At 39.1% G+C, this 27,122-nt stretch overlaps 4 protein-coding genes across 4 annotated transcripts; 2 read left to right on the top strand and 2 right to left on the bottom strand.

Moving 5' to 3' along the window:
* Positions 1–625: 625 nt before the first annotated feature.
* On the top strand, positions 626–2,921 carry LOC124644517. Its single transcript, XM_047183946.1, has 2 exons — positions 626–1,250; positions 2,155–2,921. Exons 1-2 carry the CDS (start codon positions 912–914, stop codon positions 2,788–2,790), a joined length of 975 nt encoding a protein of 324 aa, XP_047039902.1. The 5' UTR covers positions 626–911; the 3' UTR covers positions 2,791–2,921.
* On the bottom strand, positions 1,247–3,768 carry LOC124644516. The gene is made up of 3 exons (XM_047183945.1): positions 3,441–3,768; positions 2,931–3,243; positions 1,247–2,075 (listed from the first exon to the last, which is right to left on the bottom strand). Exons 1-3 carry the CDS (start codon positions 3,584–3,586, stop codon positions 1,287–1,289), a joined length of 1,248 nt encoding a protein of 415 aa, XP_047039901.1. The 5' UTR covers positions 3,587–3,768; the 3' UTR covers positions 1,247–1,286.
* An 826-nt stretch (positions 3,769–4,594) lies between these two features.
* LOC124644630 (zinc finger protein 62 homolog) lies at positions 4,595–22,323 on the top strand. The gene is made up of 14 exons (XM_047184122.1): positions 4,595–4,916; positions 5,164–5,338; positions 8,055–8,096; positions 8,284–8,376; positions 8,995–9,126; positions 9,728–10,408; positions 10,665–10,870; positions 12,981–13,119; positions 13,917–14,016; positions 17,172–17,335; positions 18,210–18,341; positions 20,114–20,314; positions 20,753–20,902; positions 21,660–22,323. The coding sequence occupies exons 1-14, from the start codon at positions 4,843–4,845 to the stop codon at positions 21,783–21,785; spliced, it is 2,415 nt and encodes an 804-aa protein (XP_047040078.1). The 5' UTR covers positions 4,595–4,842; the 3' UTR covers positions 21,786–22,323.
* Positions 22,324–24,118: 1,795 nt separating this feature from the next.
* On the bottom strand, positions 24,119–26,236 carry LOC124644656. The gene is made up of 3 exons (XM_047184150.1): positions 26,218–26,236; positions 25,627–25,838; positions 24,119–24,362 (listed from the first exon to the last, which is right to left on the bottom strand). The coding sequence occupies exons 1-3, from the start codon at positions 26,234–26,236 to the stop codon at positions 24,213–24,215; spliced, it is 381 nt and encodes a 126-aa protein (XP_047040106.1). The 3' UTR covers positions 24,119–24,212.
* Between the last annotated feature and the right edge of the window lie 886 nt (positions 26,237–27,122).

Here is a 27,122-nt window from a genome sequence, read left to right as displayed (position 1 = left end):
AATAAGTTTTATAGATACGTATATTTTTATTTTGTAGTGTTTTAGTACAAAAAAGAAAAGTTATTGATATCGAAAGATGTTTATTTTGTAACCGATAGTACGGTCACAGTCGTCATAGTATGCACGGCGGCAACGCGAAACCGGTTTACTGACGCGAGCTACGCTCGGCGCGCGTAAGAATAGTTGGTATCTATATTTTGCTGATATTAGGGCGGACAAAAGAATGAAAAAAATTTTTTTACTGATGATACAGATATGTTCTGTTAACGATTCTGGACCACCAGTTTTTTTTTGCGCATTGCTTAAAATTCATTCCTGTATAGATTTAGTTTATTTTAAAATATAATGTACTAGATTCAAAGAAGGAACATGGGTAACTGATACTGGTGAAACCGCGGAAAAAAGCCAATAGTAATAGATACAGATACAGAATAACTTACTGGCTGTAGAAACAGTGTTTCGGTAGATTGCGACTGATGCTCACTAACTTCATTTGACGTTAAATTGTATCTTGAATTAAATCTTGATAACTGAACGTTAAGCAGCTATCAGAAATTAAAATAAATAAAAATTACATAAACATAAAATAAGTTAAGATTTGTGACAGCTTCTGGCAGAAGCCGTCTACACACTCGCGCGCGAACCGCGCGCGAAGGCGCGAAACACCCGCGTAACATGAGTGTAGATCCGATTCGCATATTCTTCGCGGCTTCGCGGCTCGTTCGCGCTGTGTTCCCCGAAAATTGTCGGTTTTTTGTCCCGCGACAAAGCGCTCGCAGGCGCGAAGCGCGACGTGAACGCGACAAGACTATACATTCGCGCCTCGGGCAGCTCAGTCGCTCAGTAGCAATTGACACGGATGGTTGTGTTTTAGTTTTTTTTTAGGTATATGCTACGATTTTGCTTGCAAAATGAGTAACGTGTGGAGCAATGAATTAGAACTAACATTTATAGAATGTTTTCGTGCTGAGCCGGTATTATGGGACATTAATTTGAAAGATTATAAAAATAAACTGAAAACCCATGATGCTTGGATGCGGATAAGTACGGTGATGGAAATACCAATTGATGAATTGAAAAAGAAAAAAGGTTCTCTCATGTCAAGCTATAGGAGCTACAAGGGAAAAGTTAAGAAGTCCGTTCAATCGGGAGCTGGTGCCGATGAGATATATCAGCCCATTTGGTTCGCTTATGAAGCAATGGATGCTTTTTTGGGAGATACTCTAAAGTGTAAAAAAAGTATGAATACGGTTAGTAGATAACTTTATTTTTTAATAGTTAGGTACTTAAATATTACTTAAATATTTTGTGAATTCGTTTCTTATTTCTGTGGCGTTATTTGCTGATCGCCGAGGTACTCTTCTCAAGTTACGAAAAGCGGATGTATTTTCTTGATCTGTCCTCCATGATCCAGGTTGTATAAGTACTCCATCATCATCAAACATATCAATAGATCCGGGTGGTGTATAGATATGTAAAGAAGTAGAACTTCGTCTCAAGAAGTTATGTAGTAGTATACAAGTATATGTTATAAGGCGAGCCTTTTGTGGTTGTAATGGGATTGGTTTTCTAAACACTCTAAATCTGGCCGCCAATATACCAAAAGTATTTTCTACCACTACCCGAGCTGAAGATAATCTTTTGTTGAATTCACGTTTTGCAGATCCTATGTTGTGCTGATCAGGATAGGGCTTCATTAAATGTTCTGACAGTGCAAAGGCTCCATCCCCCAAAAAAACGTAGGGCACATCAATGTTCGAACCTGGTAATGGATGCGGTGGTGGTAAATTTAAGCTGTTTGTACACATCTTGTTCCATAAAATACTATTTGTAAAAACTCCACCGTCACTTATTCTGCCTTGGCAACCAATGTCAGCAAACATGAAATTGTATTGACTATCAACTAATGCTAGTAATACTATACTGTAGGTTCTTTTATAATTATAGTATACAGAACCAGAATTGAATGGACAGTCGAGAACAATATGTTTGCCGTCAATAGATCCAACCGCTCGAGGAAACTTCCTTGCAAATCCTCTTTCAATACGCAGCCACTCTTCTGGACAAGATGGTATCTGCAAAAAACATAACATATATAAAACCTTCATGTAAAAAACAGTATTTAAGTGCCTAAATGTATGTGTGTTTTTTTAGGAACGTGGAATAAAGGAGCCTAAAGAAGTAAATCTCGAAGCTATTAAAGAGAATGTTGAAGAAATGAATGAAAATCGAAGTCAGTCTATTAACACCCAAAAAGACAGTGACCAGACAATCCACCGACGCAAAATCTCTTCAGAAGTGGTTGACGCAGGAAATGTCGTTAAAGACGCTCTTATCACCTTCAAATCCACGCTAAAAAGGAACCCATTACAGCCTATTCAGCAAGACGATGATTGCGATTTATACGGAAAACTATTAGCAAATAAGTTGCGAAAATTATCTGAAAAGAATAGATTGAAGTTGATGCACGACATTGATGGGATGTATTTACAATACCAATTTGATGACCCTTTAGTGATGACTCCATCGCCACCTCATTTTTATGAACCAAGAACAGGCACATCATCATCTACGCATTCAGAGCCTCCATTTCATTACGGGCAGGCGAATCAAAATACTTATTACCAAAATAGACAAGTAATATCAGCCCCACCTTCTAATATCATTATTCAATCGAACCGGCTAATTCGTACACCAGATTATCCTGTCCTTCATTTACCAGAGAACCAAGATGCAAACACATCTGATCATAATAATGATATAGTTCAGACAGCTTTTGACTTAAGTTAAATACCTACTGAAATTACCGAATTTTGTTTTTATTGTCTATTGAATTTTGTTATTATATTTGGTTGATTTTGCAAAGTTATATTCTAGATTCTAAGTAGTTCTGTATATGCATAATAAAAGTATTAAATTGATGTCCTTACTTTTATTTCATCCTCTAACACTTCACATAGGGCATGGCAAACTTCGGGTATAATTTTTGATATTATTTGTGGTGAAACTTTGAACAAAAAATGAAGGCTTTCAAAGTCATCTCCTGTTGCTAAGTATCTCAGTGTTATAGCGAGACGTATCTGGGCAGGAATAGCTTTTCGTAATTGGGTGTCTTGTTTTGAAATTCGTGTTGAAATTTGACTAAGCAAATATTCAAAATCATTTAATGACATCCGGGAAAACTTTTTGAATTCATCTGTAGGTTCTGCAACTAGTTCATTCAACTGCTCCTCCATGGTTGCACTGTAACAAAATACAAAGTTATCAAGTATCAGATCCCACATCACAAGATATGTTACAGCGGCGTATTACATTTTAACTGTTATTAAAACTGTAATTTTATATAGCTAAAAGTGAATATATATTTATTTCACCCATCTTGTACTACGTACTTACTATATCCTAAACTCTATGAGAAAGCATAATAAATTGGTACTTACCTGGTTCTGTTTCGGTGAATGGTGGTAATCCACCATCTCCGTTTTCTTTGCTTCTTTTGAATTGTTTGTTTTTTCTTTATGGCGTAACTATAAATTGCTAAAGCGCAAAGTAGCCCCGCAGCTGCTGTAGTGGTTTCACTGTCCATACCGACTACAAATAAACTATATTGATTAAATGCTTGGCGTGCATACGCGTCAAGTGCGCGAACTATACTGAGAGCCCGGCGCGAACCTCTGCCAGTGTGGACAGTTGGCAGTTCTTGCTCCAATTCGCGCCGCGATTCGCGTCGCGATTGGCGCCGTGATTCGCGCGCGAGTGTGTAGATGGCTTAAGAATAGTTGGTATCTATATTTTGCTGATATTAGGGCGGACAAAAGAATGAAAAAAATTTTTTTACTGATGATACAGATATGTTCTGTTAACGATTCTGGACCACCAGTTTTTTTTTGCGCATTGCTTAAAATTCATTCCTGTATAGATTTAGTTTATTTTAAAATATAATGTACTAGATTCAAAGAAGGAACATGGGTAACTGATACTGGTGAAACCGCGGAAAAAAGCCAATAGTAATAGATACAGATACAGAATAACTTACTGGCTGTAGAAACAGTGTTTCGGTAGATTGCGACTGATGCTCACTAACTTCATTTGACGTTAAATTGTATCTTGAATTAAATCTTGATAACTGAACGTTAAGCAGCTATCAGAAATTAAAATAAATAAAAATTACATAAACATAAAATAAGTTAAGATTTGTGACAGCTTCTGGCAGAGATTTTTAAATATCGCGCGGTTTTCACTGTGTTGCCAGTCACGTAAATATAGGGATGTGATTTGGATCGATTTATTTAGTCCAAGGCTCAAAATTGCACATTATATAGTATTATTATCCAAGGTCAACTCTAAAAGCTACTAAAGCTTTGTATTCTGTTCCGTTTTAGCTTACCTATGATAACAATGAGTGAGCGAGATGAAAGAGCAAAGTATAGTTATGTTTACATACATTGTTATTGTAATACTTCCAAATTTAAAAGTAGCTTCTGTGACATTATGATATGGCTCTCTCTATCTTGCACGGTATTCGTGAGCTAAGATAGAAGAGATAAGACGAAACAATGGCTTTAATGACATTCAAATTAAATTTAGTTGAATAACGTTTGTCGGCTAGGACTATGACAGTCAATTAATTTACGTTTTTTAACTAAATATTATCTAATCCTGTTGAAATAAACAAAAAACTATTAATGAATGTGATTTCTAAATATAAAGTGCGAATGACTTTACCAAAACTTTTTAAATAAATGCCTTGTAAATAGTAAAAAATATGTCGTTGCTAAACGCCTTGCGTTGTTACTTCGATCGCTTAATAATTGTGTATATTGTGATAAATCTGTAGTAAAAATGAGATGCTGTGTGCCGAATTGCAAGAATGATTCGAGACACATATCTAAATCGCAAGGAATCACCTTCCATGTGTAAGTGTATGCTTTTATCTCCACACTAGCTTTCATATTGACGCAAATCGCGGAATCGCCTACACTTGATTTCAACGTTATAAAATCGTGTCTTACATCATTTTTAGAGCATATTACTTACTAATTACGCTACAGCGAACTTATTTACAATCAATAAATAGTTTTCTTTGATTGAAAATGACATACAACACCACTAAATTCACAATCTTACTTAAAAACACTAAAAATCGATGTTTATTTGTTTTAGCTTTCCTAATGAGGCCTCACTCCGGTCTGCATGGCTCAAAGCCCTAGGTAAAGAGACTTGGGAGCCAAAAGAGAGAAGTGCAGTATGCTCGGAGCATTTTCTATGCGACGACCTTTATGAAACTAAGAGTGGCCTCAGAAAAGTACGGTCAGGAGCTGTACCTTTGATTTTACAGGTAAATTAGATTTACAAAGTTTTTCTATACTATTCGTAATAATTTATTAAAGAGGGAACATTTTTTGATTCTACCTAAAAGGCTCCGAAGTGAAGGGAGAAGTTCATCAGGACATGAGACAAAAGCATAATATTTTTAATATTTTTTCAAATCGGATCAGTGCCTAGTTTCTCCTTCATTTCAACCAATAAACAAACATTGTTTTCATGTAGAAGATAGGATTATCTGTTCTCTGTGTTCTGCCTGCATCCTGTGGGAATTACTTCTCACAACCAGGTGAAATGTTGTGTATGACATTTCCTAGGTTCTAGTAGACTATAGTCTGTTTTTTAATCTCGTAGACTAAATTGACACTTGCAAAATGTCAAAGGACAATGCTATTCTTTGTATGGAAGTTGGGCTCAAGAGTTGCCCGCAGTAACTGCATAGTGTATTATGTTCCATAGGCTTATAATAGGTCCCAGACCGAAATATTTCGAAATCTATCCCAGGAGTGCTGAGAAAAACTGGTTTGACTCTTATTCAATACTACGAAAAATATGCTTACGAACTCTTAACTATTCCACTTTTATTACCTTAATTGAAATGCATTATAATATTAATCGACAAATACGAGGTATTGAACGAGATTTTTTTTTACCGACTTCAAAAAATGGAGGAGTTTCTCAGTTCGTTTGTATTCTTTTTACGTAAGTACGTGCATAACTCCGTCGTTTACCAACCGATTTAAACAATCATTTTATTGTTTAAAAGGATTTACTTTCCAAATAGTTCCAGGGTCCAGGGTCTGGTGATAGAAACCTTAAAACATTATGGAACTCTCGGAAATTGTAAGCACATATCGAATAAAAACTTGTCATTCGGGTATATGTCTCCGACACCACAAAACTGTGGAGGTTAAGACCTGACCTGACGATGGAGACGACAGTGAGACGAGGGAACTCCTCAACGGTATCTATTTACTACCTCGTGTTTGAGCTTATTTTATTCGTCTTGATAAGATTTTTCCATTGCCATTAAGGATTTGCATGACGCTACTCGAACTTAGGACTGATTGTGGTAGATAGAGACTGAAAAGCAAGAGAAACAACAATTACCTTTAAACGTCTATTTCTGTTTTTTTTTATCCTGTTAACAGTAAAACCACTATCTATCTGAATGTTATTTCAAGAAAAGAGGTTGTTAGGTTTGTGGCTGCTTAAAATGGCTTGCTAACAATGGCTGGGTAACATTAGAACTGGTTTTTCTCGGGACCTCTGGGACCGATTTCAAAAATATTTGGATTCCGTCTTAAGAGTGAAGTAAAAAACCTATTTTAACCATTCCCACTACTGGGCAAATGGCTTGGGCTTCATAAACTGACTGTTCAAGTTGGACATTAGAACCGGGTTTTCTCGGAACCTCTGGGACCGATTTCAAAAATATTTGGATTCCGTCTTAAGAGTGAAGTAAAGAACCTATTCTAACCATTCCCACTACTGGGCAAATGGCTTGGGCTTTATAAAGTAACTGTTCAAGTTTAACATTTGAACCGGTTTTTCTCGGGACCTCTGGGACCGATTTCCAAAATATTTGGATTTCGTGACAACAGTGAAGTAAAGAACCTATTCTAACCATTCCCACTACTGGGCAAATGGCTTGGGCTTTATAAAGTGACTGTTCAAGTTTAACATTTGAACCGGTTTTTCTCGGGACCTCTGGGACCGATTTCCAAAATATTTGGATTTCGTGTTCAGAGTGCACTATGGAACCTATTTTAATAATTCCCACTACTGGGCAAATGGCTTGGGCTTTATTAATTGACTGTTCAAGTTTGACATTAGAACCAGTTTTTCTCGGGACTTCTGGGACCGATTTCCAAAATATTTGGATTTCGTGATAACAGTGAAGTAAAGAACCTATTTTAATAATTCCCACTACTGGGCAAATGGCTTGGGCTTTATTAATTGACTGTTCAAGTTTGACATTAGAACCAGTTTTTCTCGGGACTTCTGGGACCGATTTCCAAAATATTTGGATTTCGTGATAACAGTGAAGTAAAGAACCTATTCTAACCATTCCCACTACTGGGCAAATGGCTCAGGCTTTGTTAAGTGACTATCTATGGAGAACATTTGAACCGGTTTTTCTCGGGACCTCTGGGACCGATTTCAAAAATATTTGGATTTCGTGTTCAGAGTGCACTATGGAACCAGCTGAAACTACTCCCACTGCTGGGCAAACTTTGAGCCCACACCCTGGCATTGTCCTTTCTAATAATTTTGCTAGCTCTGTGGTGCAGTGTTGTACTTACGATACCGGTTTGTTGAATCGTAACTTTTTACAATAAGTCATCCTGAAATAATGGGCTTATCCTTGATGATTACGCATGGCTTTGCGTGGTCAGATATCCCTGGCAGTTTGTAGCACGTCGTACAGCCATGTGTACGTACGTGAATTTTAAATATAAAACTTTGAATGAATATTAAATTCGTCTATTATAGATAAAAAGTTACGATTCAACGAACCGGTATCGTAAGTACAACACTGCACCACAGAGCTAGCAAAATTATTAGAAAGTTTGACATTTTGCAAGTGTCAATTTAGTCTACGAGATTAAAAAACAGACTATATCTGTGTACCTTATTTTATTTAAATTTCTGAAGTTTTGGTGTAACAAGATACGGGACAGACAGACATCATAAGTAGGTCTTGATTTCATTTTTCTTTTTTTAAGGACACAATGAGCTGTGAATATGGAGAACCGGCCACCTTGAAGGTATGTATTCTTTTGTTAAAAAAAATATTGAAAAAATCTATGTATGTTTGTTACTCTTTTAACTGTAAACTGCTGAATGGATTTTGAAACTTTTTATTTAAAGAAGTTGGTAAATAAAAATATTGCAAGTATTTAGAAACAAAACTTTTTGGCTTTCTTAATATTCATAAAATAATTATTGTTTCAGGCTTGCAGAATATGCCTTGTAATGGATGTAAAGTTAATACCAATAAGAGTATGTAATTTGGAACAAGCTTATGAAAATCTCACTGGAATTTCGGTAAGACATTTTTCTTACAGGCTTCTTATATGTTGCATGTTCTATTTCGAATGTGGTGAAGGCATGTTAAATTGGTGGTTCCCGGTAGTCATTTGAACATCTTTGGCAGTCATTACGGGTAGTCAGAAGCTAGAAAGTCTGTAGGAACACCTAGGCTATGATGAAGACTGTGCTTAGTTCTGACTGAAGATAGGAGGATGCAACTAAGTTTAGCCGCTCTTGGCCAGCATCACCCTGCTTTAGCCACACTTAAAACCTTAACCGTGACATAATATAAATTATGTATTTTGTGCATATTTCGCCACTTAAATGCATATTTCAATTTTTTTTTTATTTAATGTTTACATAAGACGTTATATTTAAAAATACTGTCCATTAACTGAGTTTACTTAACCAGTCTAACCAAGGGGTATTGGGTTGCCCGGGTAACTGGGTTGAGGAGGTCAAATAGGCAGTCGCTCCATGTGGCACACTGGCTCCCAGTTGCATCCGGTTAGACTGGAAGCCGACCCCAACATAATTGGGAAAAGGCTCGAGAGTTGACGATGAAACTGGCATTACTTACACAGACAACCACATTTTTTAAGTAATATTTTGTTTTTTTTTTTTTTTTTACAGTTAAATGAAGATAAACTACCCCAGAAGCTGTGCGTGGAATGTGTACAAAGATTAAACAATTGTAGTCAGTTCCGGCTGAAGAGTTTGCGAGCTAACTCCTTGATGCTAGAAGTTATTAAAAAGCATGATATCGTAAGTACATATATGTATTGTTTATCTTGCGGTTTTAGTCATGTCTTGTGGTCATTTTGTCGCACCTGGTAAAAAATAGGCTTATTTTATTTTAAAAGAAACTTTTGTTGGGAACTACTCCTAGGAACCAAAGAAAGAAGCCTGTAGCCTTTCTCGATAATAGAGCTCTAACACAATTTTTTTCGAATTAGTTCATTAGTTCCTGAGATATATAAGTCTTCAGCTAATGATTTTGCTGGGTACCAATTACCACACCAGGTAAAAAGGAGCCTAAATCCTTCCTCGATAAATGGACTACATAACACTGAAAGGATTTTTCAAATCATACCAGTAGTTCCTAGGATTAGCGCTTTCTAGTAAACACTTCAGCTATATTTCATATTCACCCGCGTCCCGTGGGAGCTACTGCCCGCACCGGGATAAAATATAGCCTATGTTACTCGCAGATAATATAGCTTTCTAATGGTGAAAGAATATTTAAAATCGGCCCAGTAGTTTTTGAGTTTATCCATTACAACCAAACAAACAAAGTTTTCCTCTTTATAATATTAGTATAGATATATGAGATATTAATTTAATCTCCACAATTTATTTATTACAGTTAACAGTACAAAACATAAAAACTATAAACCGAGAAAACAACCAGCTCGCCTCTACATTATCGTATAAAAAATTCGAAGTGAACCATTATGATTCTTACTACGAATATACAGACCCTATATGGATCGAGGAAAAACCTTCAACCTGCAACATCGAAGTCAAAGTAGAGAACGAAATATTTCTTCCAGAAGAAATAGCGGTCAAAATTAACGATGACGGATTTAACGAGGTCGGAATTAACGAAGCTGGAATTAATGATAACGGAATTACCGACGGATTTAGTGATAATGACGCTTCTGACAAAGAATTCGTCATAGTGTCTGATAAAGATTATTCTTCAGATGACAGTTTACCTTTGGAGAAATGTAAGACAAAGAGAACTCGAAAACGCAAAATTAAGGATGAGAAACCGGTTAAAACGGTTAAAAAAGTTAAAAAGGTTAAAGAAGTTAATGATAGTAATGAACCGAAAGTTGATAGGCGTCGTAAGCCTTTCTTAAACGATGATTTGAACGAAACTTTGTTTACAATAAGAGATTTGACCATTGAAGAGCAGATAGCTGAAATATTGAAAAGACGGGATTCGGCGAATTATAAGAACGCCATTTATAAGTGTACCGCGTGTTTTAAAGGGTTTTTGGATGAAGACGCTTATAATAGTCACATGACAAGACATACAGATGTAAGTTTATATAGTAATATTAATTATATTCTATAGATAAGGTTCATGTATTGATAAAAAACCGGCCAAGTGCGAGTCGGAGGAAGTATCTCATGAACCGTGATAGTTAGAGAGTTGAAATTTTCACAGATGATGTATTTCTGTTGCCGCTATTACAACAAATACTGAAAATTAGAATAAAATAAATATTTTGGGGGCTCTCATACAACAAACGTGATTTTTTTGCTCATTTTAAATAATTTAATCTTTTTTACAGCAATGTGGCGAACACGAATGCGGTGTATGCAAAACACATTTTAAGCATCCGCACGCATTACGCAAACATATAACTGCCCACCATACTCAGAGGTTCAGTTGCAAGCAATGTCCGTATATTACAACACACAGACAAACAGCAAGATTGCACGAGAGATGGCATAAGGGTACTAAATACAAGTGCCCGCATTGTCAAGATGAGTTTGTGTAAGTTTTATTTCTAATTAAGACCCCACTTAGCCACGAGCACCCCATTCACTTGAATCGTAACTACTAGACCCCCAAAAAGCATAAAGGAACCGTCTTATCTAGGGGTATTGGGTTGCCCGGGTAACTGGGTTGAGGAGGTCAGATAGGCAGTGGCTCCATATGGGACCACCATCCAACATAGTTGGGAAAAGGCTAGGCAGATAATATTAGATTCAGCTGCAAGCAATGTCCGTATATTACAACACACAGACAAACAGCCAGATTGCACGAGAGATGGCATAAAGGGACTAAGTACAAGTGCCCGCATTGTCAAGATGAGTTTGTGTAAGTTTTTTTTCTAATTAATACCCCACTTAGCCACGTAGTTTAAGTTAACCACGAGACCCCAATGAGCCACGACCACCCCAATGAGCCACGAGCAACCCAATGAGCTACGAGACCCCAATGAGTCACGATCACCCCATCCACTTGAATCGTAACTAAAAGATCCCAAAAAACTGTATTACCAAGGGGGTGTTGGGTTGCCCGGGTAACTGGGTTGAGGAGGCCAGATAGGCAGTCGCTCCTTGTAAAACATTTAACATTCTTGACAGTCGTTACGAGTAGTCAGAAGCCAGTAAGTCTAGCAACCAGTCTAACCAAGTTGTATCGGGTTGCTTGAGTAACTTTGTTGAGGAGGTCAGATAGGCAGTTGCTCTATGTGGGACCATCATCTAACATAGTTGGGAAAAGGCTAGCCAGATGATATTAGGTTCAGTTGCAAGCAATGTCCGTATGTGACTACACATAGACAAACAGCCAGATTGCACGAGAGATGGCATAAGGGTACTAAGTACAAGTGCCCGCATTGTCAAGATGAGTTTGTGTAAGTTTTTTTTCTAATTAATACCCCACTTAGCCACGTAGTTTAAGTTAACCACGAGACCCCAATGAGCCACGAGCACCCCAATGAGCCACGAGCAACCCAATGAGCTACGAGACCCCAATGAGTCACGATCACCCCATCCACTTGAATCGTAACTAAAAGATCCCAAAAAACTGTATTACCAAGGGGGTGTTGGGTTGCCCGGGTAACTGGGTTGAGGAGGTCAGATAGGCAGTCGCTCCTTGTAAAACATTTAACATTCTTGACAGTCGTTACGAGTAGTCAGAAGCCAGTAAGTCTAGCAACCAGTCTAACCAAGTTGTATCGGGTTGCTTGAGTAACTTTGTTGAGGAGGTCAGATAGGCAGTCGCTCTATGTGGGACCATCATCTAACATAGTTGGGAAAAGGCTAACCAGATGATATTAGGTTCAGTTGCAAGCAATGTCCGTATGTGACTACACACAGACAAACAGCCAGATTGCACGAGAGATGGCATAAGGGGACTAAGTACAAGTGCCCGCATTGTCAAGATGAGTTTGTGTAAGTTATTTTCTCATTAAGACTCCATTTAGCCACGTAGTTTAAGTTAACCACGAGACCCCAATGAGCCACAAGTACCCCAGCCAATTGAATCTGAACTAACAGACCCCAAAAAGTATCAAAAAAATTGTCTATCAATTTATGTAAAAACCGTCTTACTAAGAGACTGCCCGGGTAACTGGGTTGAGGAGTTCAGATACCGCTAGCTGAATCCGGTTAGACTTGAAGCCGACACCGACATAGTTGAGAAAAGGCTCGTATGAAGAAGGAAAGATGTCGATTTTTTTTGTCCTTTTGGGGTGACATGGTTAAGTGGCATGTGGCTCGTGGTTAAAAGGGATTATTGGAATTAAATTGTTTTTCTTTCAATGCTAATTATGGCAGGTATATATTTCGTTGCATCGGGTTAGACTGGAAGCTGACCTCGACATAGGAGGCAATATGATACCTTTCTTACTCTTGTCGGTCCAGCTTGTGATCTCTCTCCGGTGGTGTCGGATTGTCGTCCCATCGCGCCATGAGAGTGAAGGAATAGAGAGTGCACCTGTGTCTGCGCAAATGCTCGTGCACTATAATATGTCCTGCGCAGCTGGCTGATCTCCTTAAATAAGAACAGCCGCCGTGGCCGAATCGGCCGCGGACGCCATTATTTTTTTTTGTTGGGCAAAAGCTAGGCAGATAATGATATGTATTTTTCACAGTAAATTCACAACATATATGGGGCATATACGCATAAAGCACCCTTCAGACTTCGTCTGCGGTCTCTGCGGATTCTCCTTTGTGAGCGCTAAAGGCATAGAGCTACATAAGAAACTCAAACATAGACTGGATAATGTACCGGTATGTATAAGCTTTTATTTATGGTAATATAGAAAATACTAGCTTTTGCCCGCAACTTCGTTCGCGTGGAATAGTGACTACCAGCAGATTTTTGATTTGACCAATAGATGGCGCTATATGTCCGGAATAATTTTATTTTTATTTTTTTTTGTAATAAAAACTATCCTATGTCCTGTCTCAAGTTTCAAGAGAGAGGGACAGACAGAGGTTTTTTTACTACCGTTAACATTTGGCAGGTAGTTTTTAGCCGACTTCAAAAAATAATGTTTTTGGTTTGATCTGTTTGTGTCTATGTATGTTTCTGCGATTTTCGATTACCGAATAAAAAAGCTAAAATAAAATATTTGATGTCAGTTTTTTTTTGTAAAAAGGTTTTGATATTTTTTTTATATATAATCTTTTTTGGCAGTCTGTTAAAAACTACAATATCACTGAAGTATTAATTTCCTCAAATGAAAGTCATTTGATAACGATATGTTTCACCCGCATTCCGAAGGAACTATTTCGCGCAAAAAAGTCTGCAATGCAAAGATGGAAGCCGAAAATAGATCTCAGTGGCGTGCACTTGGAGAGGCCTATGTCCAGCAGTGGACTGCGATAGGCTGATGATGATGATGATGATGATGATGATGATGATGCAAAGATATTGTATATACCTAATGTATAGAGAGCTTAAGGCTAATTTAGTCCCGGTTCGTGAAAAAGTTCTCTCAAAACGCGAAAGACATAGTTACAAACACAGGAAAATTTAGTTTATTTAATAAAATATCTATTCTTAATTATTATTTATTTTTCAGATCCCAGACGATGGTCCACAATGTGAACCTTGTAACGTGCGTTTCGTTAATACTGACGCATACAAGAGACATTTGACCGTATCCGCGAGACATAATGCAGGTAAATACTATACTAGTTGTCTGTTGCGGTTTCACCCGCTTTCTGAGGCAACTACTTCCCTTACGACCCCAGCGTTCTTAAAATGACGTGTAAAAGTGATGTAACGTCCAACTTGCAAAATAAACAATTTCATTTCGTATAAGACCAACACAAACACACACACAAACTCACACAGATTCAACTTCTTTAAGCTATGCCCTTTTAGGCCCTCCGCACATGGAGCTACTGAAAAGGAACTAATCACAAACTCACATTACTAACGAGTTTTTTGAGCGTCACCGCCCATACATTGCCATACAGGTTCGCACACGACGCGACTAGTCACTAACCAGTTCGTAACGCGTTGGCAACTGATCGCGCGCGACGCGGCGTGCCGGTCGCCGAGCGACTAGGCTACCCGAGTTTACTGTGTATTGATGTGAAAAATGAATGATCTGTTTATCTGTTTCACTGCAGCTCTCGTGCTGCAACTGACAATCTGCAGTTCACATTATTTTGGATATATGGGTGAATCCAAAATCTGCGTCGATTCCTTCGGCGTCTGTTATGATGATAATATAGTATAATGACATCGTCATCTTCGCTCGATCCACTCGACATTTTTATTGCTTCCAATATTTCCCCTTGCTAGGTTTTTCGCACGTGTTTATTTGGTAGTAGAAATAACAGGAGTGGCTGAAACCTTGCAATGTGAGTAGCGTCGTGTGCGAAATACAGTTTATAACTAGTTTGTAATTCTAATTACTGATTAATTCCGTCATATTTGAGTAGCTCCATGTGCGGAGGGCCTAACTTCCACTTCTTTAAGGGTCCATATTGTTTCTAAACTATAAAATGTATTACTCCTATAACACATGGAATGCTAATAAAGAATTGAGTATATGGATAATAATCACGTAACAAACATACAAAAAAAAACGGTCGAATTGAGAACCTCCTCCTTTTTGGGAAGTCAGTAAAAAAATAGCCTAGAGCCTTTTCCTTTTCGATGAATGAGCTTTAAGCTTGTGGCACATTATAGCAGCACCGCAACAGCACGGGTCCACACCAGCATTTAAGTTGTCATTCAATTTAGAGCATTAAATCGTGTATATTATAATATATTTCGTAATGTCAATATGAAAAAGCCAACGGCGAGCAGTCAGCGTGCTTGCCGCTTCCACACAACTCGACTCGCCGCCCGCGTGCTGCAAGCGAGCGGTCCTCATGCGTACAGCGCGCCGACGGCGTGCTAATTGCGCGCCGACTCCGAGCCGGCAGCGAAACAACGTCATTACGTCGTGTTCAATCATAACATCAATCATAATCGTCTTAAAATAATATTGAGTTTGCGGTGACAGCAAGCTTACACCTCGCCGTAGTCTTAATTCGAGGCGACGCCGTGCTGCAGCCGTGCTGTTGCGGTGCTGCTATAATGTGCCACAAGCTTTATAGTTCACTAGCTTTTGCCCGCAACTTCGTTCGCGTGGAATAGTGACTACCAGCAGATTTTTGATTTGACCAATAGATGGCGCTATATGTCCGGAATAATTTTATTTTTATTTTTTTTTGTAATAAAAACTATCCTATGTCCTTTCTCAAGTTTCAAACTATGTCTGTACCAAATTTCACACAAATCGGTTCAGTAGTTTAGGCGTGAAGAAAAGACAGACAGACAGACAGACAGACAGACAGACAGAGTTACTTTCGCATTTATAATATTAGTTTGGATTTCATTCGCCGTTACTACGGACGCTTATAAGAGACATCTTACCTTATCCGCGAGACATAATGCTTGTTAATGCCGCTAAATATTATACTACTTGTATGTTGCGGTTTCACCCGATTCCTAAGGGTAAAATTTCCTGTTTATGGATAAAAAGTCGCTAAGAGCCTTTTTCGATATATGGGCCAAAGAATTTTTCCAATCAGTTCAGTAGATTAGCGCATTTAAGCATCTCCTATTTTAAACCTAAAAGGGGGTTGACTTTTAAAGCAACATTTTTAATAGGTACACCTAGGGCTGCCATCCGTCCGGGTTTCCCCGGATTTGTCCTCATTTGGAGCCCGTCCGGGGGCCATCCGAGCGGGTTTTGAAGAAGTGTCCGGGGAAAACCCGGACCATTGTGTGAAATTAAAAAAATAATATGAAAATGTGGTCTTGTTTTTTTACATATTATTTTCGGTCTCGTTTGGGGAAAACATTTGATTTACGTCAAATGTCCGGGTTTTTTGAATCTATGCCCGGGTTTGGCGAAATTCGAGATGGCAGCCCTAGGTACACCTTTACATTTATTAATTTTCAAGTCTCCTACAAAAATATAGCTTTTAAATAAGACCGCCCATTGTATCACCTAAACTTTAAAATGTTTTAGTTCATCATCATCATCAGCCTATCGCAGTCCACTGCTGGACATAGGCCTCTCCAAGTGCACGCCACTGAGATCGATTTTCGGCTTCTCGCATCCAGTTTTAGTTCACTATTTGTAAATTAAATTGGTGTACCTACATATTAAATAATATATCTATCTATCTATATTGGATTTTCTCATGTCCTATACTATAAAATTTCCTGCGCAGCTGACTGATCTCCTTATATGAGAACAGCCGCCGTAGCCGACAAACGGATAGGAGGACATAATTATTATTTCTTGTATTTTTTAATATGCTTACTTCACTTAACTTCACTTGTCTATGTATGTAAGTAAATCTTGGAATCTTAATTTGACCCACTTCCCGGTCTTCGATTAGGATGAAATTTTGCACACGCTCTGAGTTCTGATGACAATACATGACTAGCGTGTTTCCTTAGTTTTTTAGTTTAAAGGGTAAAACGGGACCCTATTGTTTTCGCTCCTCTGTCCGTCCGTCCGTCCGTCCGTCCGTCTATCACCAGGCTGTATCTAATGAACCGTGATAGTTAGAGAGCTGAAATTTTCACAGATGATGTATTTCTGTTGCCGCTATAACAACAAATACTGAAAACTTGAATAAAATAAATATTTTGGGGGCTCCCATACAACAAACGCGTGTCTTTTGCTCATTTTTGCTCGATATCGATAACGGCAACAGAATATGGAATGTATTATAATTATGGAACGTTTTATAAATAATAGTACGGAACCCTTCGACTCGCACTTGACTGATTTTTTAAACATTTTTTTTTTGTCTCTCAGATGCAGGCGTAGAAAAAAGAGTAAGAAATAAACCCCGTAAAGGCAGAAAAACTAAAGAGATGAAAGAGATGGAGCGTCGTGCGAGAGAGAACAGCGACTCGGAAGATAAGAGACGCTACCCCAGCCAGATAAGGAGAGCCGAGGGACCTATACCCTGTGAACAGGTGAGAGATATAAGGGAACTACTTTCCGCACCTGGGTAAAAAGTCGCGGTGGCCAAGTGGGTAAAGAACTAACCTCTCGAGTGTGAGGGTGTGGGTCAGGCAAGTACCAATGCAGCTTTTCTAAGTTTGTATGTACTTTCTAAGTATATCTTGGACACCAATGATTGTGTTTCGGATGGCACGTTAAGCTGTAGGTCCCGGCTGTCATTTGAACATCTTTAGCAGTCGTTACGGGTAGTCAGAAGCCAATAAGTCTGACACCAGTCTAACCAAGGGATATTGGGTTGCCCGGGTAACTGGGTTGAGGAGGTCAGATAGGCAGTCGCTCCGTGTGGCACACCGGTACTCAGCTGCATCCGGTTAGACTGGAAGCCGACCCCAACATAGTTGGGAAAAAGGCTCGGAGGATGGATGCTAATTAAAAGTTGCGATTAGCTGTCGTGTCACCTGTACACCCGCTCTTAAATAAATCACATATTTTTGTAATTGGACTTCAAATTAGCCCCAGTGTATACGCTAAATATACAGTACTTAACTCTAAGCTATTTTGTAACACCTTTTCTACACATCGCAGAATGCATGTAAATAACATTTCTAATCTTTCTTTATCCTGCCCTATTCCCAAATTTTACTTGGGGTCGGCGCAATATGTCATTTTCTTCCATTTTCCCGTCACTCGTCATACTGACACTCACTCCCTTCCTATTCATATCATCTTTCAGGCAATCCATCCATCTTTTCTTAGGTCTTCCTCTTCCTCTCCATCCATCTACATTCATACTTAGCACACACTTTGTTGCATGCGTATCATCCCCCCTCATTACGTAAATAACATTTCTAATATCACTTTTAAATATTTTTTCCTTCATTCCAGTGTGGTCTTCAACTAGAAGATTCCAGAGCCTACCACGGTCACTTCCGACGCATGCATCCCGACAAGAATCGAACCAACTACCCCTCTATGAAGTCACCCTGTATGTGTGAAGTCTGTGGCAGAATGTTCCAAGTGAGTTATTAATTTAGGATAAAATTTAAAAAGCTTTTATTTAAAATAAAATATAAAACAAAAACCGGCCAAGTGCGAGTCGGACTCGCGCACGAAGTGTTCCGTACCCAAAGGGCAAAACGGGACCCTATTGTTTTCGCTCATCTATCCGTCCGTCCGTCCGTCCGTCAGTCACCAGGTTGTATCTCATGAACCTTGATAGTTAGAGAGCTGAAATTTTCACAGATGATGTATTTTTGTTGCTGCTATAACAACAAATACTGAAAACTAGAATAAAGTAAATATTTTGGGGGGCTCCCATAGAACAAACGTGATTTTTTTTGCTCATTTTAAATAATGGTACGGAATGCGCGAATCCGCACTTGGCCGGTTTTTTATAATTACCTTACCGATGCCGTCGCGGAATGACAGACAGTTCGCACCTCTCGCGTTGTTCCACGCGCTAAAAAAAACAAGGCCCCCTTGGCCGAATGGAAAAATGATAATTTGTAAGGTTTGTACATGGGGCGGCGGAAATAAAGTATCCTACACTCATTGAAAATATTAATCCGGCATTGAGTTATCAGAGTGCTTAGTGCGAGTTTTCGTGAATTTTTTTACGGACTCACATGAGAGCGCGTATACTAAGATTTGTATGGAACAAAAACAGCTCCACCTAGTGTCAAAAATTGGAACCTGTTTTTGTTCCATACAAACAGTGTTGCCAACAGTTGTAGAAGCTTACCACCAGAGTCAACTTTTAAAACCACCAGAAAACCACTAACAAAAATTTATCCCACACTTAAAATCACCAAATTCACCACTAAAAAAATATTGTTTATATTTTATTGTAACCTAAAACAATTTAATCATCCAAAGATGTAACTCGGCAACGATAGAAAATTAAAACAGACAAAGCATTACATCTGTTTAGCAATTCATCCGACCCGATCCGAATCCTTCACAAATTATAATCGGCGTAGTAGTTTCACAAATTGTTTAGTTACGCATTTGACCAATGAATGAGTACTTAATATAATTATATAGTAGTCGTTCACCTTTTTGTTTTGTAGATGCTTTTTTGACATTCCGTGAGACTTCAAATCTCCATAGTAACTCCTTAAAGTTGTACCACAAAACTTACATTTCGCTACTTGACCCGCAGTACTTTCAACATTTCGCCACTAAATAGGGGACTTAAACCACCAGTATTAGTGGAAAATCCACTAAGTTGGCAACACTGCATACAAATCTTAGTATACGCGCTCTCATGTGAGTCCGTAAAAAAATTCACGAAAACTCGCACTAAGCACTCTGATAGTGAAGGCTAACTGCCAGATAAAGGCTGCTTATACTTTCTGCCATTTTTTCTCTGATATGAATTTATGTATGTGTTGTGTGTTCATTTATTCTTCATGTGTTATTTTATTTTAGTTCAGAAATAATAAGAACCTATTTGCCGTATTAGGCACGTCCTGTAATGGTAGATGTAAGGTTGTGTGTGTAAATAAATAAAAAAATTAAAAGTCTCATAGTTATCGGCACGGATATTGAGCTCTCGGCGGAAGAGTGGGGATCGCTTTATAATATAAAAAAAATAAAAACTTTTTATTGCAGACCCACAAAGCTTTGCGCACTGTACATTTATGGCAATAAACCAATAAATCGCTTCTGCGCAGGTGAAGGTCACGGCTCAATATCCTTGCCGATGATTATATCAAGATTACTGCAATGGGCTTTAGTTTAATATATGTTGTACATGTTTTTCTACATATATTTTTTCCTTGTTACAGAGCTTCGCCCTCCTAAAAGACCACACCTACATTCACACTGACGAGCGTCCCTTCAAATGCGAGATCTGTTCGAAGAGTTTCCGCATGAAGCAACGCCTCGTCGCCCACAGGCGCGTCCACAGTGAAGTTCGCGCGAGCTACGTCTGCAAGCTCTGCGGCAAACAGTTCTCAACGCATAGCAACCGACAGAGGCACATGTTTGTGAGTATTCATGGTCTTACAGGGACTCCGGCAGGTGTTACAGGCGAGTGGTCACTAGGTGGGGCTCGTGGTCACTAGGTGGGGCTCGTGGCTACAAGGTGGGGCTCATTTGAACATCTTTGGCGGTAGTAATATACTAAGAAGTCCAAAAAACAGTCTTTAATGTTCTTAGTAAGTAAGTAAGCCGACCCTAAATAAAATTGGGATAAGGGCAGGAGGATGATGAATATTCTTAGTAAGTGCTTATAAGTCCAACAATCAGTTTTACCTAGGGGTCCAAGAATATTGTTAGTCAGTACAAGCAACTGTATTTTCCCTTGAAAACTGACAGCTGTGTTGAGGAAGTCACATATAATTTATATGGGGCCAACCTCAACATTCTATCTCCAATCACAAAACGACGGATAGATACCTTATAGAAATATTTTTTTTTCACAGATCCACACCGGATTGAAGCCGTTTAAATGCGAGATGTGTGGAAAAGGATTCAAGCATGCGAGCGAGAAGAGAGCGCATATCACGTATGTGCATCTGAAAAAGCCGTGGCCTAAACGCGCTAGGGGGAAGCGGAGACCTGACACTAGACAGGTATGTGGGTATATTATTAGGAGAAGTATATAAGAAAGTATATAGGGGAGTATAAAGGTCGCCGGAAGACGCTGGATGCAGGTCGCCTCCAATAGGTATCTGTGTATATCTAAGGGGGAGGCCTATGTTCAGCAGTGGACATCCGCCGGCTGAGATGATGATGATGATGTTGATAGGGGAGTATATAGGAGTAGTACACAAGGGCAGTGTTTATTTATGTATGCGAGCGAGAAGAGAGCGCATATCACGTATGTGCATCTGAAGAAGCCGTGGCCTAAACGTGCTAGGGGGAAGCGGAGACTCGAGACTAGACAGGTATGTGTGTAAATTGTGAGGAAGGAAATATAGCTTGTTTGTTTTATAAGGGAGTATATAACAGAGTACATAAGGAAGTACACAGCGACTCCCCCTGTGTATTGGTGTAATAAATAGGGGGAGTGTATAGGGGTAGTATATACTTATGGGGAGTATATTGTGGTAGTACAGGGGAGGGGATTTTTTTTGAGAGCATGTAAATGTTCTTGGGGAAGGACATAAGTTTATGGGGAAGTAAATGAGAAAGAACATAGGGGTTTGTAACAAGTATATAAGGAAGTTTATCAAGATGTACGCAAAAAAAAATAATAATAAGCGGATTAAAAAAGAACATTGGAGTAGTATAGGAGGGATTACATAGGAGGAGTAAATAAACAACTGCATAGGGTAGCACTTAACTTACACTAAACAGAAAAATAACACATAATTACATTATTTTCAGGGTCAAATGCCTCCAGGTCAAGGTGAGATGGACATGGCACCACCCATGTGGCCCTGTGACCCCAAAATGGCAGAAATGGGCCCCATGATCGAAGATAAACCTGTTTATTATAATTTAAAGATATAAGCTAGAAGATATCCTGAGATTTTTTCAGTGAATTTTGTAATTTATAGCGAGATTTTTGGCCCTGGCGGCGGCTTTCCTAATATTCTAATCTGTTGTATTTCTTACTTGAGATAGGAATTTGAGATTTGCCCCGCACATCATCTCTATCTCCCGAGCCTTTTCCCAACTGGGGTCGGCTTCCAGTCTAACCTGATACAGCTGAGTACCAGTGTGCCACATGGAGCGACTGCCTATCTGACCTCCTCAACCCAGTTACCCGGGCAATCCAATACCCCTTGGTTAGACTGGTGTCAGACTTACTGGCTTCTGACTACCCGTAACGATTGTCTAGGATGTTCAATGACAGCCGGGACTTACAGTTTAACGTGCCATCCGAAACACAATCATTGGTGTCCAAGATATATTTAGAAAGTACATACAAACTTAGAAAAGTTGCATTGGTACTTGAATCGAACCTTCACACTAATTTCTTTACCCACTAGGCCACCACGACTCTGACATTTGCCCCGTACGTCAGCAATGCAGATTCCTATCTCTGGTAAGGAAATCGATAGATAGATAAGATATTGGAAACGGCCGTTAGTCAGATAGTTTGTGAAGTATGTACTGCACTAAATAAATGATCTGAAATAATAATAATTTTGTACATAATAATAACTATGTATTTAGAATGCTAGAAATATTTTTTTGTAATATTCCTTCAGTAGCAGCTTTGACTTTGATCAATTAACTTTAAAACTTTTAAAAGAAATGATATCTTAATCTATATTTATTAACATTACTAGCCGTTTTCCCGCGGTTTCACCCGCGTCCCGTGGGAACTACTGCCCGTACCGGGATAAAATACAGCCTATGTTACTCGGGAAGAGTGTAGCTTTACAAGTGAATGAATTTTCCAAATCGATTTAGTAGTTTAGGCCAAAAAAAAATCTCTTTGTTAAATAGATATTATACATCTGAACAGTTTGTTTGGACGCGCCAATCTCAGGAACCTCTGAGCCGATTTGAAAAAATCTTTCGGTGTTAGATAGCCCATTTATCGAGCAAGGTTAAAGGCTCTTTATCCGGATGCGCGGAGTAGTTCCTACGGGACGCGGCTAAAACTGCTGGCGGAATTTAGTTTTAGTCGAAATAGTACATAGATTTTTCAAGATGGCCGCTAAGTTACATTAAGAATGTAAATAAATTAGTTTTGTGTGTAAAAATAAGTGATGTGAATAAATAATGCATTTGTAGACAATATTTTATTATTTGACTTAATAAATTATTTAATAAACGCATTGTAATCTGAAATTGGTTGTTTTATTTACTTTTTTTGGTTATGCATCATCCTCTGAGTCTTTTTTCGCAACTATGTTGGGGTCGGCTTCCAGTCTAACCGGATGTAGCCGTGGACCAGTGCTTTCAACAGTTCAACTGGCGACACCGGTCTCGCGAAATCACAAAAGCGTGCTTAGTTGACGCGAATTGAACACGGGATCGTAGGATTCCGCAGTAAAACAAAAGCGTGTGGATTTCGCAAGACCGGTGTCGCCAGTTGAACACGGAAAGGGAAATACGCGTCAATTTGCCCGCCTTTTTCATACATATATTGGTGTTTAGTAAAATTATGAAGTCGTAGTTTTTATGATTGGATCTAAGGTTAACTTTTTATTTTTTTTGCGTTACTTTTTAAAATCTCTCCTCACTTCTGGTTTCTAAGATGAGTATAGTGAACGTCTTTTTTTTAACGACTTCGAAAATCATCAAATGACCCCTCCCGCTGTGGGTTATCAGCGGTGAGGGAGTGTCAGACTCTTACTGACTAAAAACCGTCGTGTTCCGTCATAGGCCTTTTATGTACCAGCGCCGCGGTAACTCGCGCGAACAATCCCGCAGCCCGTATGGTGTCCGTCTCATAATCGTATTGGTGAGGCAAGTGTGATGTGGGTATTGTGTGCGTGTCTCATTCAATTCATTCAATGTCAATATAACTGTAAAGGTAGAATTCCGTGCATCGCGACTGTCGCAGCCGCGCGCGGCATACGACAGGCGTCGGCCGCGGGCCTCGGCAGCGGTGCCATACATTTTCATAGGTTGACTATTGTCGCGAGCGGCCGACGACTGTCGTAGGCTGAGCGCGGCTGCGACAGTCGCGATGCACGGAATTCTACGTTAAGGTTTAATTTTTCTAATTTGGTGGGAAAAAGAACATTTTTATATCCAAGATTTAGGTACATTCACATTACATTTTATTATAATGCTGCTAATTTATAGAAACAGGGATTTTGCATAAATAAATTTGGTGAGAAATAAAACTATTATTTTGTAATATCGACGTAATAAGATGCGATGCTGTCGGAACCACATTAGTTACATTTAATTTTAATGCTGCTAATTTATAGATACAGTTGTTTTCGTATATTTTTGGTGGGAAATACTCCATTTTTATTTTCCAAGATCATCGTAATAAGACCATGCGATGCCGTCGGTACCACCGTCTTTCGTGATGGGCGTCTTGACAACTTCAGGCTTTTTGACGAGCAAACTATGAAGAACTCTTAACATTGCTGAGAGAAATGCTTCGGCGTCATTCACCTAGAAACAAGATAAAGGATCAAGTCTTACTACAAAAACTTAAACATGTGTCAAACACTTTTCTAAAAAAAGTGTGGCTGCAAAATGGACCTTATTTCAACGTCATAATCTGACACTTTTTTAGACAAGTCTTAAACTGATGTTTAAAAGTTTTTGTGGTAAGACGGTAAATGTTAATGTGGCTAGTATCTGTGGACCTGTACAATGGAGCTGCAAAATATGACGAAGCCTGACTCGACAGCATTAAGCAGAAAAGGCTTCGTATCAATAGATACCTAACGCTGCTCCCGTGGAAGACCCGCGCTTCACCTGCGAAAAATGCGGCAAGAAGTGTCGCGCAGCTACTGGCTTATTTCGCCACTAAAGAAAGTGCTTACGGCACTAGTAACCGCATAGACAGGCACTGCCACAATCATCTGTCCTAGATGCTCTGTGGCCAATGGTTAGTTAGGTATTCTTTTTATCGAGTGAGCATCAGATTAGTCACCTAGTAAGCCCTACTGTCAGAGTTTTCTCAAATCCGCCTAACGGCTTTGACGTGGCATTGAAACGAGTGTTACTGAGTAGCATTCGGGGACATCGGCTTTACGTGCCCGCTCAGGCACGGGGGTGTAACACCGTTAACTTCCAGACTCCTGGCTGCTTTGTTAAAGTTTCTAAAACCTACCAAGCGATTTCGGCCTAACCGAATCGAAGCCGAGATCTCGTGCACATCAGTTGTACTGTAGGACTGCTTGGCCAATGAGGCAGTCAGTTAGGTGATTACAGATTAGAATAATTGTTTGGAAAGAAAACCTATCTCCTTGTATCATAGGCTATATACTTCATTCGCTTAATTGTCGATTTATACTAGCGCAGAGTCGAAGCGCATCGAAGCGTCCAATTTTTTACAACAAAAGTGAAGCCGCACGAATGCGCGCGTATTCGCCAGAATCAACCACTCTCACGTGTAATAATGGGCATCAACAGCAGAGCTATTGAATCAGCGACTGATGACGCGTTGGTTCGCTAGTGGGCGCGTGGATACACGAGAATGCGCGCGCACCAATCCGCGTTGTTCCGACGAATGTGCGCGTCTTTTTAAAATATCCGAAGTAATGTGTGCGTTACGCTGTCGAGTTAAGGTTGAATTTGTTATGTTCGGTTTTGGAAAGACGCTTCGATGCGCTTCGACTCTAGGCTAGTATAAATCGACCCTAAGTTTAAGTTCCTTGAGGACGCTGTCAAAACCTAGTAGTACCTAGATTATAACAAAAAATACCACCTCTTTCTGTTCCTTCGTAAGTAAAGTTATAATTTTATCTTTTTGCTCCAACTGTTCTTTCATCAGGCTAGTTCTGTCCGCCATCTTGGAAGGCACGTATGGTAGATCATATTCTAAAGAATCGTAGGAAGCTTGAAACTGCGGTTGCTTCCATAGCCTTATGTAATTCGTTGAAAGAGCTGGTGCGATAAATAGTAGAAGACATAGTATACCTGAAAAAAGATACTTTTAAGGTGGATTTGAAAATACGAAAGTAACTGCCTGTTGGTCACGCTTTAACACCGAAACTACTGAATTGATTTATATGAAATATGGTATTCAGATAGACACGAACCGGAATGACGCATGACTCTTAGCAGCCGGAACTGGTTGTCATTTCATCATTGGCAATCTTTACAGGTAAAGGCAGAAAGCCTGTCAATCTAGTCTTAACGCGGGGGTATCTGATAACTCGATTAACTAGGTTGAGGAGGTCAGATAGACAGTCGCTGCATGTGGCACACTGGTACTCAGCTGCATCCGGTTAGACTGGTAGCCGACCCCAACATAGTTGGGAAAAGGCTCGGGAGATTATGATTAAAATATACTTACTTAAAAAATATGAAACCATCGTTTTATTCTCAAATTTTTAGACACGATAAACTATACACAAAGCGAAAGCGTCAATAAAAACCTAATTATAATCTACAAAAACCAATTTTGAAACCTTTTAAGTTACACAAAATTAATTAAGATTCGTTGTTAATTCGAAGTTATTAATTTTCCTGTTAAAATATAATCGGGCATAACGGTATGTTGTACCTTTTGGCGATATGAAAATAAAGTGAGTAGGTTATAATGGCGGCATAGCCGATTACAGGGCCCCGATTCTCCTAATTTTACTTAAGCGTCATACGATTCACGTTCGACTCGATTCGACTGAGATCCGATCCCGACTCGATTACGATTGAAGCGTATGTGGCATTCCGCTATTTTTTCTTTGAAATAAACGTTTTTATCCTTTTCTGACATTCAATAATGAATCATTTTGTCTGCAAATGATTTACGATTGCAAAATGATTGTACAGCAAACTACCGTATGGATCAAAATCACCAAAATAGCAGACCAATCGCACACCAATCAAATGTCAATCGAATACGATTGGTCTTTTATTAGTAGCAGAATGCCCGATATGGTTAAAACTGCTATTGCGATCATATTGCGATTCGATTTCTACTCGATTTTGACATTATTAACTTAGGAGAATCGGGCCCCTGGTTCTCATGTAAGCCAGCCAACTGCGCAGGACATATACCTAGGCAAAAGGTTATATAAAAGTTTCTGATAAGTTTAATACCTACACGTTACATTGGCTTATTAGAATGTTAATTCATAATTATAAAAATACTGATCGTTCTAAAGCCAAGCCGCGCGGATTTATCGGGTATTCGGTTGGCCGGGTAACTGGGTTGAGGAGGTCAGATAGGCAGTCGCTTCTTGTAAAACACTGGTATCA

This window comes from Helicoverpa zea, chromosome 30 (genome assembly GCF_022581195.2).
Source record: "Helicoverpa zea isolate HzStark_Cry1AcR chromosome 30, ilHelZeax1.1, whole genome shotgun sequence".
Lineage (NCBI taxonomy): Eukaryota > Metazoa > Arthropoda > Insecta > Lepidoptera > Noctuidae > Helicoverpa > Helicoverpa zea.
This window is presented reverse-complemented; position numbering and strand designations above follow the sequence as displayed.